Source organism: Protopterus annectens, chromosome 7.part0, assembly GCF_019279795.1.
Source record: "Protopterus annectens isolate FY-2018-M chromosome 7.part0, PAN1.0, whole genome shotgun sequence".
Classification (NCBI taxonomy): Eukaryota; Metazoa; Chordata; order Ceratodontiformes; family Protopteridae; genus Protopterus; species Protopterus annectens.
In genome coordinates, this window is record NC_056739.1 from 1,545,391,166 (window position 1) to 1,545,404,158 (window position 12,993).

The following is a 12,993-nucleotide window of genomic DNA, read 5'->3' on the forward strand; positions in this document are numbered from 1 at the left end:
CAGGCCAATAAACATGTAGTTGCTCTACTGCCACAGACAACTCACAGACCATTGAAATATCTGCTTATTTTGGTACACAAACTGCACAGAAAAGCTTATGGCTATCATTAACTGTAAAAGGCACATCAGAAACCAGTTCTGGATACTGTGATGCATCTTCACCCAGATCACAAAAAATAACATAGCGGTTCCACCTTCAAATGCAAGAAAATATGATACTAAACAATGTGCAACTTCACTCTAATGAAGGAGCTGAACCGACAGAATGTACATCAATTAATACTCACTGATAGGTAATGCATCAAAGGAACTATCTAGGAAGGGTGCCACAAAATTGTCCCTGTACTGGACAAACAGAATTCAACTGTCCACAAATAGAAAAGCCAGGAAACCCTTCTCCTGTAAGACTGGTCATGTCTGACAACTTGCTCAAGACTGCAGGTCCTGAGGAAACACCAAAGGACAACACTTTGCAAGAGAGTGAAATGAAGGAGTCACCTGTCTGGATCCCCCAAAAACAATCCACCAAAGTGTCCATTATGTCCACAGGTAATTCCAGTGCCTGCAGAAGCCAAGAAATAATCTGTAGGGTGACCACCCAGAACTAAATGAAAATGATATACTGGTTGAAATCACTATGGTCCAAAGTAGGACAAAAAGTGCTTACCCTCTTCAGGACCAGGAAGAGCTGGATTAAAAACTCTATACTTCATCCAACACCAGAGAACCTCTATAGCCCATCTCAGCAGCATAATCTGGGTTTGTCCCAAGAGCTGCCCTGAAACAAAGGGATCCACCACTGCAACTCTTTTTTCAGAGCTCCGAGATGAAGCCAAAGAGGACCATGTCTACAACTCTCCTTCCTTTTGTGATAGCTCTCAAAGGTTGGGAAAACCTAGGAACTGCCTCTCCAGACTGTAGTGCAGTGGTCCAATGGATTTAATCTTGTGAGACTGACAGCAAGGAAAGGAAGGCAAGACCGTGCAATGCCTGCAAGCCTTTCTCAGATACCAAGGAGTCCTCTTCCTTTTTTGGTGGATGGTCAGGTTTAACATAGGAAGGACTGCATAAGAAGGCAGACCATATGAGGTCCTCTATTAAGGTGAGGGACTATTTCATCTTCAGAAGGCATCAACTAGGTCCTTGGCCAGCTGACAACAGAGCACTACAAAACGCAGTTATCGAGGATATCGCTCCTGCATTCACCTATCAGGTTGGACAACCTCAGACATGCCATCCTGCAAAGAAATATTCTTTCACTTGTGGCTCTATAACATCAGCACTGTTAGAACTGCAGTGACACATAGTGGTATGGCTGAGTCAAGGTGACTCCAGGCTGCACAGATGGCATCCCATATGACAGGCTCCAAAGTAAGACAGCCAAGAAACCTCAGATTTCATTCCTAGATCAACTGTCAGGTGTTTTTTTTCTAGGTGAGGGGAATGGTCTAAGCTGATTTTTACAAACTGAAGACATTTCCAGTAGAGCAGATCATCCACTGAAAAATTGGAAAGGAGTGGGTCTCCTCATTCTTGTCCATCTCAGAGAAAGTAGGATCCACAGAGCAAAGGTGTACCATGCCCTCTGCTACCACACGTCAACACACAAGTGAGACTTGCATGTGATAAAATCTGGCAGTAGGGAAACTGGGGACCATTGCTGAACTACAGAGTAAACTAAGACAGCATGAGATAAGGAGAGACTTGTTGAGTATTATTTGGGTGTCAGATCAAACACTCCAAAGGTGCCGTCCCACACCTGCCAAGTTCCTGTAAGACAAACACCTGCTTAATGTTGATGTTCTTCAATGCAAGAGCCCTGGCATGGGATGACCATACAGAGCTTCCTCAAATAATTCGCGCTGACCCATGCAGACCTTATACCCATCCCCAAAATGATACACCCTGGTTCTAACTACTACCAATCCATGGCTGCATGACTCTAGAGACAACTCTCTCAAATGAGGCTAGACTACCACAAAGGTTCTACACAATCAGCAAAAGACAGAGCAGTGTAAAAACCTCAGGCTACACCCCCACTCCATCCCAAGGTCCTTAACTGAGACAGATGACTGACTACAGCTCTGGCTCTTGCTAGGCAAGGAATAGCTTTTAATCTGCAGGTCTAGGAGGCTAACACACTGCACTTGCCTCAAGAAGATTTCAGGCATGGACCTTGCTTTCAAGATTTTGTCCTTGCAATGATGCATTAACTTATACAGGGATTCCCAAGAGCAATCTTCTACTGACTTCTACAAGAAGAGCTCTTCATGGCTTTGCAAATTAGGACAACACATGAACCTCCTTCAACACTAAAAAATCAGACTGAACCTCTAACACTTGTGGTAGCTGTCAACACTGTGATCTTTCAAGACAATAAATGAAATACCAGTACATGCCTTAGCTGGTAGCATAACAGCCACACATTTATCTCTTATGATACTTAGACAAACAAATCCAGATCTTTAAAAACCTAGCAGGAATCAAAATCTAAATTGAACACGAGCAGAAAAAAAAACAAAAGAATTTGGAGATGGGATGTGTTTGCTTATGTAAAGTGTTACGTCAGAAAATGCATAGGTAGAGGTGTGTAGATATTCCTGAGCATGAAATTTTGCTGAAAAAACGCCAAATTTTGATTAGTAGAAAAGAAATGCCCAACCTAGCATTCATAAAGGAGGATCCTCAATGTTAAATCTGTTTTTCTTTGTTATGAACTTCAAACGGAGCTCTGTTCTCTGCACATGGAGTCCCATTTTGTTCAGAAGACAATTATAAAAACTGGGGTGTTCACTACACTGGAGCAAAACAAATAATAAATACGTTAAAAGTTAAAAAGTATTTACTGTATTCCCCAAAACCCACACCTGATGGCATTATAAAAAGAGCTGGATAAATATTTTAAAATTCTAGTCTCATTCAACTATAAAGTTTTCTAATTGGAAGATGAGTTCTATAGCAGCATTTACATCTTCTACTATATGACTGGGTTCCACCAAGGCAGGATCAAACTTAAAGTCTCTATGCCCATGAAATACAGTCTCAGTAATGTATTCACCACAGTTAGCTGGCACCTGTGCATGTGGGTTATAGATACCAGTGCAGACAAGGACAGACCTACAGCTAGTAGCAGATGGTGAGGCTAATTCATTTTCCCAAGGAGTTTCTGGGTCTTCTTCCTGAGAGACAGCAGCTGTTGTGGCTCCCTTTCCAGCAGCAACCTTGGCTTGAACCAACGTCTTGGAACCCAACACAGATTTTTTCTCAAGGTATTGGCTGTACAAATTGGCGCCATAGATATCTGTCATTAGGTTATCCCTGTAAAGATCAAAAATATATTCTTAAATCATTACGGTCTGGTGATACCGCCAGGTGTTTATGCAGTTTTCATTCTACTGACACACCCAAGTGTCAAACATTGCTTGTTCATATCTGCATTAACAATTCCAAAACCATGCTACATACACGATAATAGAAGATTTCCTCTTAAAGCTTACACAGTGTTGAAAACAACTGCACTAATATTTAATCTCTGTCGACTGCAGCTAAAGAGATACTGAATATTACTTGCAGATTACTTTCATTGTAATAACGTTCATAATTCTCAAAGTATCTCAACAGTCAAGTGACTTAGGCAGAACTGCTTAGCTTAATCTGAAAGCTAACAGCAGTATGATGAAAATACTGCTGGCAGTTGTGTTGTTTGAATGGTTACTGAGATACCATAAGCTGTTTAGACATTACAAAAGTTAATATTTACTGTGTTTATTGTGCCTTATAAAATCCATTTTAAGATCTAGAATCAACTGAATACAACCCGTGTGAAGATTACTTTATGATGATTAATTTGCCATTTACAGTTTTCTAACACCACTTTGGTTCTATTGATATAAGCATTTGTTTGAACTGAGATACAATGGCTTTATTTTAAAGGCTTAGGTCACACCAACTGGATGTTATGAGTACAAACAAAAGAACTCCATTAGAGGCAATGAACTAACTAAAGGATTTAAGTCAAATTTCAGTGCAGCATTTTACTTGATCTAAGAATCTCTAAAATAAAAAAATATTACAATATTCTAGCCATTCACTGCTGGAGAACATTTACACTTTAAGACTTTTCTTGAGTTTTGCATCCAGCTTCAAACTTGACTGGGGAGGGAGTACATGGAAAAACAGATGCATACAAACCTTATTAGTTGGTCTATGAGGGTGCCATCTGCACTGGATAGCTGCTGGAATTTACTCTTCTGCTACCCTCATATTGCCTAGTTTTTTTCCTTCATCTACACTTGGATGGGGTTCAAAACTACGCTACCCCAAAGCTACTGAGTTTGCTCCCGATCTACTGAACAAGTACAATTTCTAAGTGAAGAAATCAAAAATCAAAAAGGGGAAAGACACTTATGCCAGCATAAAAGTGTCGTGGCAATACCTAAATGATTTGTTTTGCTGAACCAGGAACTGTTGGCCTGGTTTATCCTTTCCTGTTTCACGATTGTGTAGCCAGTGTTTTTGAGTAAGACTGGTGAACAGCAGGGTTAAGGAAATTTCTCCTTTTTTCAACTATTGTGCAGTCTGAAGAGATGGTGTTATGTATATTTGTGTGCGTGACACATACACCCATACACACACACACACACACACACACATATATATATATATATATATATATATATATATATATATATATATATATATATATATATATATATATATATATATATACATACACACACACACACACACACACACACACACACATATATGCATGCACGTGCATACAGACTTTATTTAGACACAGACACACACACACATTTGTGTGTGTGTGTGTGCATATTCTTGTGGACGTATGGGAGGTGTATGTGTGTGTGTGGGGGGGTCTTGCTTCCTCCAAAAACACTTGTGTTTTCTTGTTTTGGTCTGTTTGATGAAACAATCCAATGCAATTTCATTACTGGAATGTTGTTTAACATTATGTTTGTTCAACTTTAAGTTACACACCTCAGGACACATACACTATACCAAAATAAATGCCCATTCACGCATGCACAGCTTTGGATCTGATACTGGGCACCCTGTGTGGTGGATAAGTGCTGGTAAGAATCCTAAGCTAATAAAACAGAACTTTGGAGGTCAGCAACAAGATCAAAAAAATCCAAAAGCTCAGTATAATTCCTGGAGTCATTGTCCAAGCTATAATGCCTCCTGAATGAGGCAACTATTAAATAACTGGCAATGGCACAACTGTCTGCAACAGAGCCAGTTTTGAAACACAGACTGGAAAAAGCAATTCCCCTGATGATGAGGTCTTTGACACAGACACTTTCCAACAAGCAGTTCTCTACCTAGTGACAAAACATAATGCAGCCAGCAATCCATTTGGAAACTTTTTGTTTGGCAAGTGCAATTCCCTTTCACTGGGGTAAAAGGGATGAGAAGCTGTTTGGTCTTCATGTACCTGTTCACTCTTGTTAGGTAAAACCTGAGCTGCTGGAGAAACATTGAAAGTACAAAGCGATCCCTCTTCTCCCTCCCCCCTGGTTTTGGTTACTACACCTACAAAGAAAAAAAGGAGATGGTTATTTTGATTTAAAACCAATTCTTCCATGATTTGTTTAAATAAAGATGAGTAGTTCTAAAAGGCACCTGATCCTTTTGAAAGGCCAGATACGATTCCCTAAAGATGGAAGTCCTGAGATATTCTGAGTAAAGCTGATATCGCTCCGAGACAGGGAGACAGAATTCAGAGGTGCCAAATTCACAGGCATGAAAGACAGATGGCTGAGCCTGATAATTATAAAATCAGGGTCCCAAGGTGCATAATGGCTCACCAAAGGTGGGTAGAGAAAAAAAAAACACCCTTTTAGGGATTGCTTAACAGCTGGTACTAGCCCAGTAGTTGTTGGCTAGATCTGGTCCACATTAGTCTAACTTGATTACTTCAGCCCACTAAATCAAATGAGTTCCATTACCCTATTCTGAGGCTGTTTACGTCTTTCGGCTTTTCCCGGTAAGGGGTCGCCACAGCGGAACTCCGGTCCGCTAATGATTGGCAGTAGATTTTTACATGCTGGCTTGCCAGGCCTAACGCACAACCTTCAACAAAGGAATGCCCATTCACGCATGTCACCACACAGAAGACGCTCTAACTGAGAAACGAACGGGCAACGTCTAACTGTGAGGCGACAATGAGGCTGTGTGATCTCTAATTTAGTTATTTTAATTCAGGGGGTGCAAGAGATAAAATCCCACTGCATAGTTGGGGTTGCCTTTCACAGAAAATAACTACAAATTTGAGTTTATTTACGAGATGGGGCTAACGTAATCAGGTTTCAAATTAAACTTGACTCATTCAGATGTATTACAACTACTGGGTTATGGTGCTACCCCCTCTGCCTAATCATGATGGGCAGTGATGCATGAAACAAACACACAGGTTATAGAATAACAAACCCAGATCATGCAAATGTCTGAGGTGGTCAAGATCATCTGCAGACTGGTCAGTTGAAGTGGAAATTACTACCTCCCCACTTAGGGGAGAATATCTAGTGAGTGCAAGTCTTCCCGACAGTTTCCATCTCCAAACTCCAGCTAGGTGTTCCAGAAAGAGTATCTAGATAGCCAAACACTGAGGTAGAATCAATTGTTGCCTCAACCTCAGAAGACTTTCTTGGTCTTTACTGAAATGTTTCCTGTGCTACCATGACCTTAGAGCCTGAAAACATGCCCTTCTTTGGCCTCCACTCTGCAGCAGGGAGTCATGGAGTTAGTGTGAATACAGAAGAGGGGCACAGGAATTTACCTGCCTTGAGAAAGAGAATTCATCCAGCATCAACTCTCCTTTGCTCCACTAAACTGAGCAGAGCAAGGAACCTCCTGCTTTCTACCAAAGAATTCCATCTCCTAGGTAGCCTTCTCCCAGAAGACTGTGACCACAGAGGATTACTGAACCCTCATGCTTCACAACAGAACTAGTACTGCAGTTCAGACATACCACGATTCACTTCTCAAGGGACATGAAATGCTGTCAAGACTCATTTGCCCATTGTCAGACATGTATCATCCACTGCATGGGGGATATAAATGTATTACACAATGTGTTTATGTACCCTCACACTATGGCCTGGTAGCTTGAATGAAGCAGGGTAGGCTCTGGTCTCATCACTTTCCCCAGAGCTCTTGAAGTATGAAATACTGCCCACAGCTCTAGAATGCTGACAAGGAACCCCCTTTCCAGTAGATCCAGTACTCCCCTGAAAGAGGAAGGAGACCAGATGGGCTTTCCATCCCACTAATGAAGTGTCCAGAGCCAGGACCTGAAATGGATTACACAGCAGAAAATAGGAGTTCATATTTAGAATGGTGTGAACTGTCCTCATTCTACAGCCTGGGAGTAAGGATCTAATGATAAAAGGTCTGAAAGAGGGGTAATGGTTTTATAGCCAGAAGCACTGCACTGTCAAATTGCAACCACCAGGCATACAAATGGAACTAAAATAATTGTTGCTGCTTTTAAGCTCACATGACGAAGAATGGTTGAAGTCTGAAATCTCTTCTGCATCTTCATAGGTCCTTTCTGTAGGCATGAGCAATTAACACTGCAATATCCAACTCTGCCTTAATAAAGACAAACCTCTGAGAAAGGACCAAAAAAGACTTCTTTCAGCTGACACAAATCCCAGGGCCTACAAAAAAATTATATGTACAGGCCAGTGACTCTACTAGTGTGCCTCCTGCTAGGACAATCAGAAGCAGTCACTCAGTTAAGTTGAGACACAGAAATCCTTTTTCTGCAAGGCCTAGCTCCACAGCAAACACTAAACGTATGAAACAGAGATAAAATGGCAGTGCTGTGCACTGAAAGTGATACGCACACACTCAGTGAAGTGAAGGTGTTTCCTATCTGTATATCGTATAATGTGCTGTAAGGCATCCATTAGTTCCAGCAATGCCACCCATGCAACATATTCAGGAGGGGCATAGTCACTGTCTGGAATTTAATGTACTAGATGTGTTTACACTGTAAAATGCAGGATGGGATAGCAATCTTCCAAACATTTCAGAGCAAGGAAGAGGCAGGAGTAATTTTCCTTTCCAGGAATAAGAGCCAGGGACTAAAGAACTTCTGAACAGTAGAGGCTGGGTCTGTTTTATGAGCTCTATGGAGAGGAGTTGATCTCTTACTGAAGCTCTTTCTGGGATATGATTCAAGAATTTGAGGATCTGGCCATCCCTGACTACACTAAATCAACCAATAAATGGTCAAGGCTAAGGTGGGGCAAAGAAGGTAGCAGCCCTAGGGGCAAGCTGTTAAGGGGTGCAATGGGTGCAATTAGCAATGGGGCTGAACTGTCGAATGAGGAGGAGTGCAGTACTGTCATTTATTTAAACAGTTGATGCTGGCCAACATTACAACCATTTAAATTAATGTGTGTGTTTGTGTGCGCGCATGTGTATGCATTAGTGGCTGCTAGGGTAAGCTCTTTGTTACAATTTAGAGGATCGAAACCCCTCCTTTTGGTCCTCGACTCCTAATGTCTTTTTTTTTTTTTTGGCCTCACCTTTGAGTTGAGGGGGTCACCATTCTGGAGACTACTCATGGAGCCAATTCAGGTAGCCATGGCTCTCTCAGTGGTGATAGTTAATCAAGAAGAGCAAAATGTGCAAAAACAATCTCCTGTGAGCAGTCATGCAGGATAGTCAGAAATGCAACTCCTATTCAGAGAAAGCAACTTAAGCTAGTAGTGACATGGCAGAAAACATGGCCAGACCCTTACTGGCTCTCCATATTCTCTTAGCGGGGAGCTTCATTCTTAGAGAAATGGTGTGGCATACAGGAAGATTAAGAAAAGAAATGGCCATCAGGGACTGCCTATAGGGGCTCAATATCTACTTGTGTGTGTGTGTGTGTGGGGGGGGGGGGGGGGGCAATCTTCAAAATGTTTTGTGAGACCTTTACAAGTATGACATTGTCCCAAAAGGGGTACATCCAGAGTGGACCTGTCTGAACTCATCTTTAAATAAGACAGCCAAACCATGCCATCTGGTGCAGGCACATTCTTCAGCTTACTGCCCCAGCTTACTGCCCTAGCCACTGCCATCAGACAGGTCTGCAGACATTTCAGAACATGATCCTCAAGGAATGACTTGAACAGGGACATACTACACAGACAATTAAGGTACCTCAGCCCTAAAGCAAAAGAATGAAAATCTCTTACCCACCATATGCACACACTTGGAATCCTTATGTGTTATGTTGTAAAGGTACTGTGGACTCTGGAAACTATAAGGTCACACAGGAGTCTTCCCTGGGATGCTTAGTTAGGACAATGCTACAGCCATCAGTCAGGCAGTCATGAGGCCATTTGTACCCTAACCAGTATCCTGGCTAAAAGAGCACTTCTACTGGCCCAATTCCAACTCCTTGAGTTGGAAGACTTAAGATCTGCATCACTTCAGAGGCTCACAGTGCCATTTCCCATGAAAATGCATGTTCTGTACATCCACCATAAAGGCTGCTACCAAGCAGTGATTTGCCAAGCTGAATGCCATTAGGCCACAATATACATCAGTGTCTCTCCTCCAAGGGATTGTAGCATTCCAAAATATGCTCTGTCTCATTCATACCAGCTTCCCCTACTGCTAGGCCCAATACTCAGTCTCAGGATTCCTGGGCTGCAGTCTTGGCACTATCCCTCTACACCACCACAGCAGATGGCCTGACTGATAGACCCTCTGGATCTATGATGACCCCCACTACTATGGAGCATAAGGGGTTCAAGTCCAGTAAGGGGAGGTTTGATTGTTGGTGCAAAAAGGACATGGAAAAAGGGTCATCTAAAGAAGAAAAGCAGATGGAGATTCAGGCAGTCTTAAATTACTTTGCAAAACAAGAGATCCCAGCAAGGCATTTTCTTCTGAACTTTGGCGTACATACTTTCTTGCATGCTTTTGGTACCTCACATCACTGTTTATGTCAGAAATACAACAGTGGCAGGTCAGAAATCTGTGGAATCCAGGTATTCTCTGGAAACTTTGATTCTAGTTCCTTATTATATCAAAACATGAATTCTTATGGTGGATTAGTACAACAAAGCACAATGCAATGTCTTAACAAAGTACCCGTGCAATACTAAAGTCTCATGCAAATAATTACTCACTGCGAAAAGTGTTAAAATGCGTTTCTAATTATGGGCAGTATTAGTCTGTCTACCTGCATGTGCGTGATACAATAGCTAGGTATTATGTGTGTAAATGTCTGTGAAAATAGTCTATATGTTGTCTGCACATTGAGTCTGGACAGAGAATTTCGTTCAGTTTTTGCAGTTGTCTGATTTCTGAATAACAATAAAGTTTACTTTGACTTTATTTCTCCCCTGTCAGAGATCCAATGTTTAATAACAGACGCTTTGGAATATGCTTGGGGGGCCCATTTCAGTTGTTTGTTTTGGAGCAATTGACTTCAGCAAGGGAAATCTCTCCACATCAGTTAAAAAGAACTAAAAGCAGTGCACAGTTTTGTGACAGCTTTTCGGGGTAATTTTCAGTCAGGACATTTACTGGTAAAGACAGGGTTTGATTCTAAAGTGTTTTGATACATAAAGAGGGAAGCACACTATTTCCAGCTCTACAAAGAGACAATCCGATTCTGAGAGGCAGGTCTCCAAATCACCCTGCATGTTTGATCAGTCCACAGTCCTGTTTTGCTTCTATTAAAAGTTACAAATGTTGAGGGAGTCATAGTAGACATTTGTAATTTGCTGCTATCCCCAGACAGTGATTTTTTTTTTAATGTGTAATTAATCAGAAGTTCACTTTCATTGACAGCATGAAACTGCCATCCATATATTGTTTTCTCAAATGGACAAATATGTGTAATCTGATTGCAGTTGTAAACAGCAGCGCCTACTTTCCTCATGCCTTGCAAGGCTAAACACATCTGTCTCCTCAGTACACAATTGCTAGAAATCTGCACTGTGACATCCCACTGACACTTAAATGCTACATCAAGTGTCTTCTCTCTGCTGACTGCATTCAAGGCTTAATGTGTACGCAATTGCTAGAAATCCACACTATCACCCTACATCCTGGTATGAAGCCTAACAGTACAAACAACCCCTCTGAGACTGCTACATTATATCAGGTGTCTCAATATTTACTGCATTCAAGGCATGACTGCACTTTTAATTTAACCATGTCTGCCCTCCACTGCTTCACTTATAACTGCCTGCACAGACTTCAAGATTTACTGTCCTCTCACCTTGCTCCAGGAGTAGTGCCTGCTGCTTTTACCTTCACACATGCAGGCCATAACTACTATATTGCTCTCTCCACCCCTTCTGCACTCTGCTTTCTTAGTTGTTGAAAAGGCACGGTAATTTTGCTTCTGTATCCTCTTCTGCCTCTCTTTTCAGTTACAAACCCTATGTAAAAAAACTTAATTAAGCTAGGTGACATTTAGATAAATTCTTTAGATCTTTACCTGCTTCCACTATTTCACTGATGTTATTTTTTTTCAATATCTATCTAGTACCGTGCATGCAAGCAGACATAACCTCCCACTAACGGGTGAGTTTCTCTGACCACTTCACTCAATTATCACCCTGGTATGTTAAATTTATAAAGAACACCCCCCCCCCATTAAACATACAAACTTAACCCTGGTTTCTTTAGCTTTCCCACACAAGTAAATCCCATTAGAAAGAATATCATAATTATTCTTCATAAGCATCTTCATTAACACACTGCTACACAACTTCTAACTCATATCAATCTCAACTATCTTGCTACCTCACTACAAAATATCAAATCCATCACTAATGTTAACCCATACAATGTTGTACCTAGTCTCTCTTCACTGTCCTAACAACCTTATATTACCTGTCCTCCTACACTTAAAACTAATCCTTCACCTCAACCTTTTCACTCTGCATCACTGCATTCTCACAAACAACCTCATAATTTCTCATCCATCTAATCTATTTTCCAACAATAGCAATGATAATATGCACTTAACCAAATACTTTACTAACTCACACCATCCCTAACTTTACTTCCTCCAAAAAATGTACCATTTTCTTTAGCCAATATTTCAATTCAGTCATACAACTCTACTCAGAACTGGTGACATTCACAGGAACCCTGGACCCAAACCAATCCACCCCCCCTCCTATCACGCAATTCCCTATAAACATTCAACACATAACCTCAAAATCTACAATATTAACTTGCAGAGTTTATGCAACACTTCCCTGCATGCCTGGACACGACTACACACACCACATATTTTAATTGAAACAATTTCAAAACCCTCTATCTCAGAAAGGAAAATTACCTCACTTCCCACTTAGCTACAACATCCATCGGCTTTCCAAACATGCAGTTGCCATTGCAATCCTTTTTTTTCCCCAACACACTCAATACCACTCGATCCTCAAAATGGTGTACCAATGCTTGATAATGCGTTACTACTTGTATCCATCCTACAGGTTAACAGCAACAAAAATTGCCCTTTACATCCTACCAAATCAAACAAATAATATTTTGATCAAGGAAGATATTCTGTCTTGGGCATCTACCACTATATCCTATGAAACACTAATACTAGGTAACACTAATATTAACTAGGCCTACTGCAATCCCACAGAAAACGCATCTTGCTCCATGGACTCCTACAACCTTTGTCACCTTTACTCCTTCACTCAAAAACAAACTGCTATAACTAGATTTAACAAATCCACTAAAACTGAATCCATCACAGACTGGATCTTAAAAAATCAACCTAAAAATATATCTTAATTTAGTGTACTTCCGGACTCCCCGAGTGATCACCACCACACAATTACTATGCATACTCGCTCAATCAACACTAAGCAAACATATAAATATGCTAGAAATCTCTCCAGTTTCAATTATATCACTTTTAATGGTACTTTGGCACAGTAAAAGTGGAACATACTAAAAGTCTCCCCCTAGATAAAGCTGTTTCTA

General features: G+C 41.0%; 1 protein-coding gene across 1 annotated transcript in view; it reads right to left on the bottom strand.

The window, feature by feature from the left end:
- Positions 1–2,706: 2,706 nt before the first annotated feature.
- Positions 2,707–12,993, bottom strand: part of LOC122807119 (haloacid dehalogenase-like hydrolase domain-containing 5) — an 865,954-nt gene continuing 855,667 nt past the window's right edge. The window contains exon 8 of the mRNA XM_044078093.1: positions 2,707–3,318. Within this exon, the coding sequence (XP_043934028.1) occupies positions 2,916–3,318 (403 nt within the window). The 3' untranslated portion in view covers positions 2,707–2,915. The remainder of the gene's footprint in view (positions 3,319–12,993) is intronic.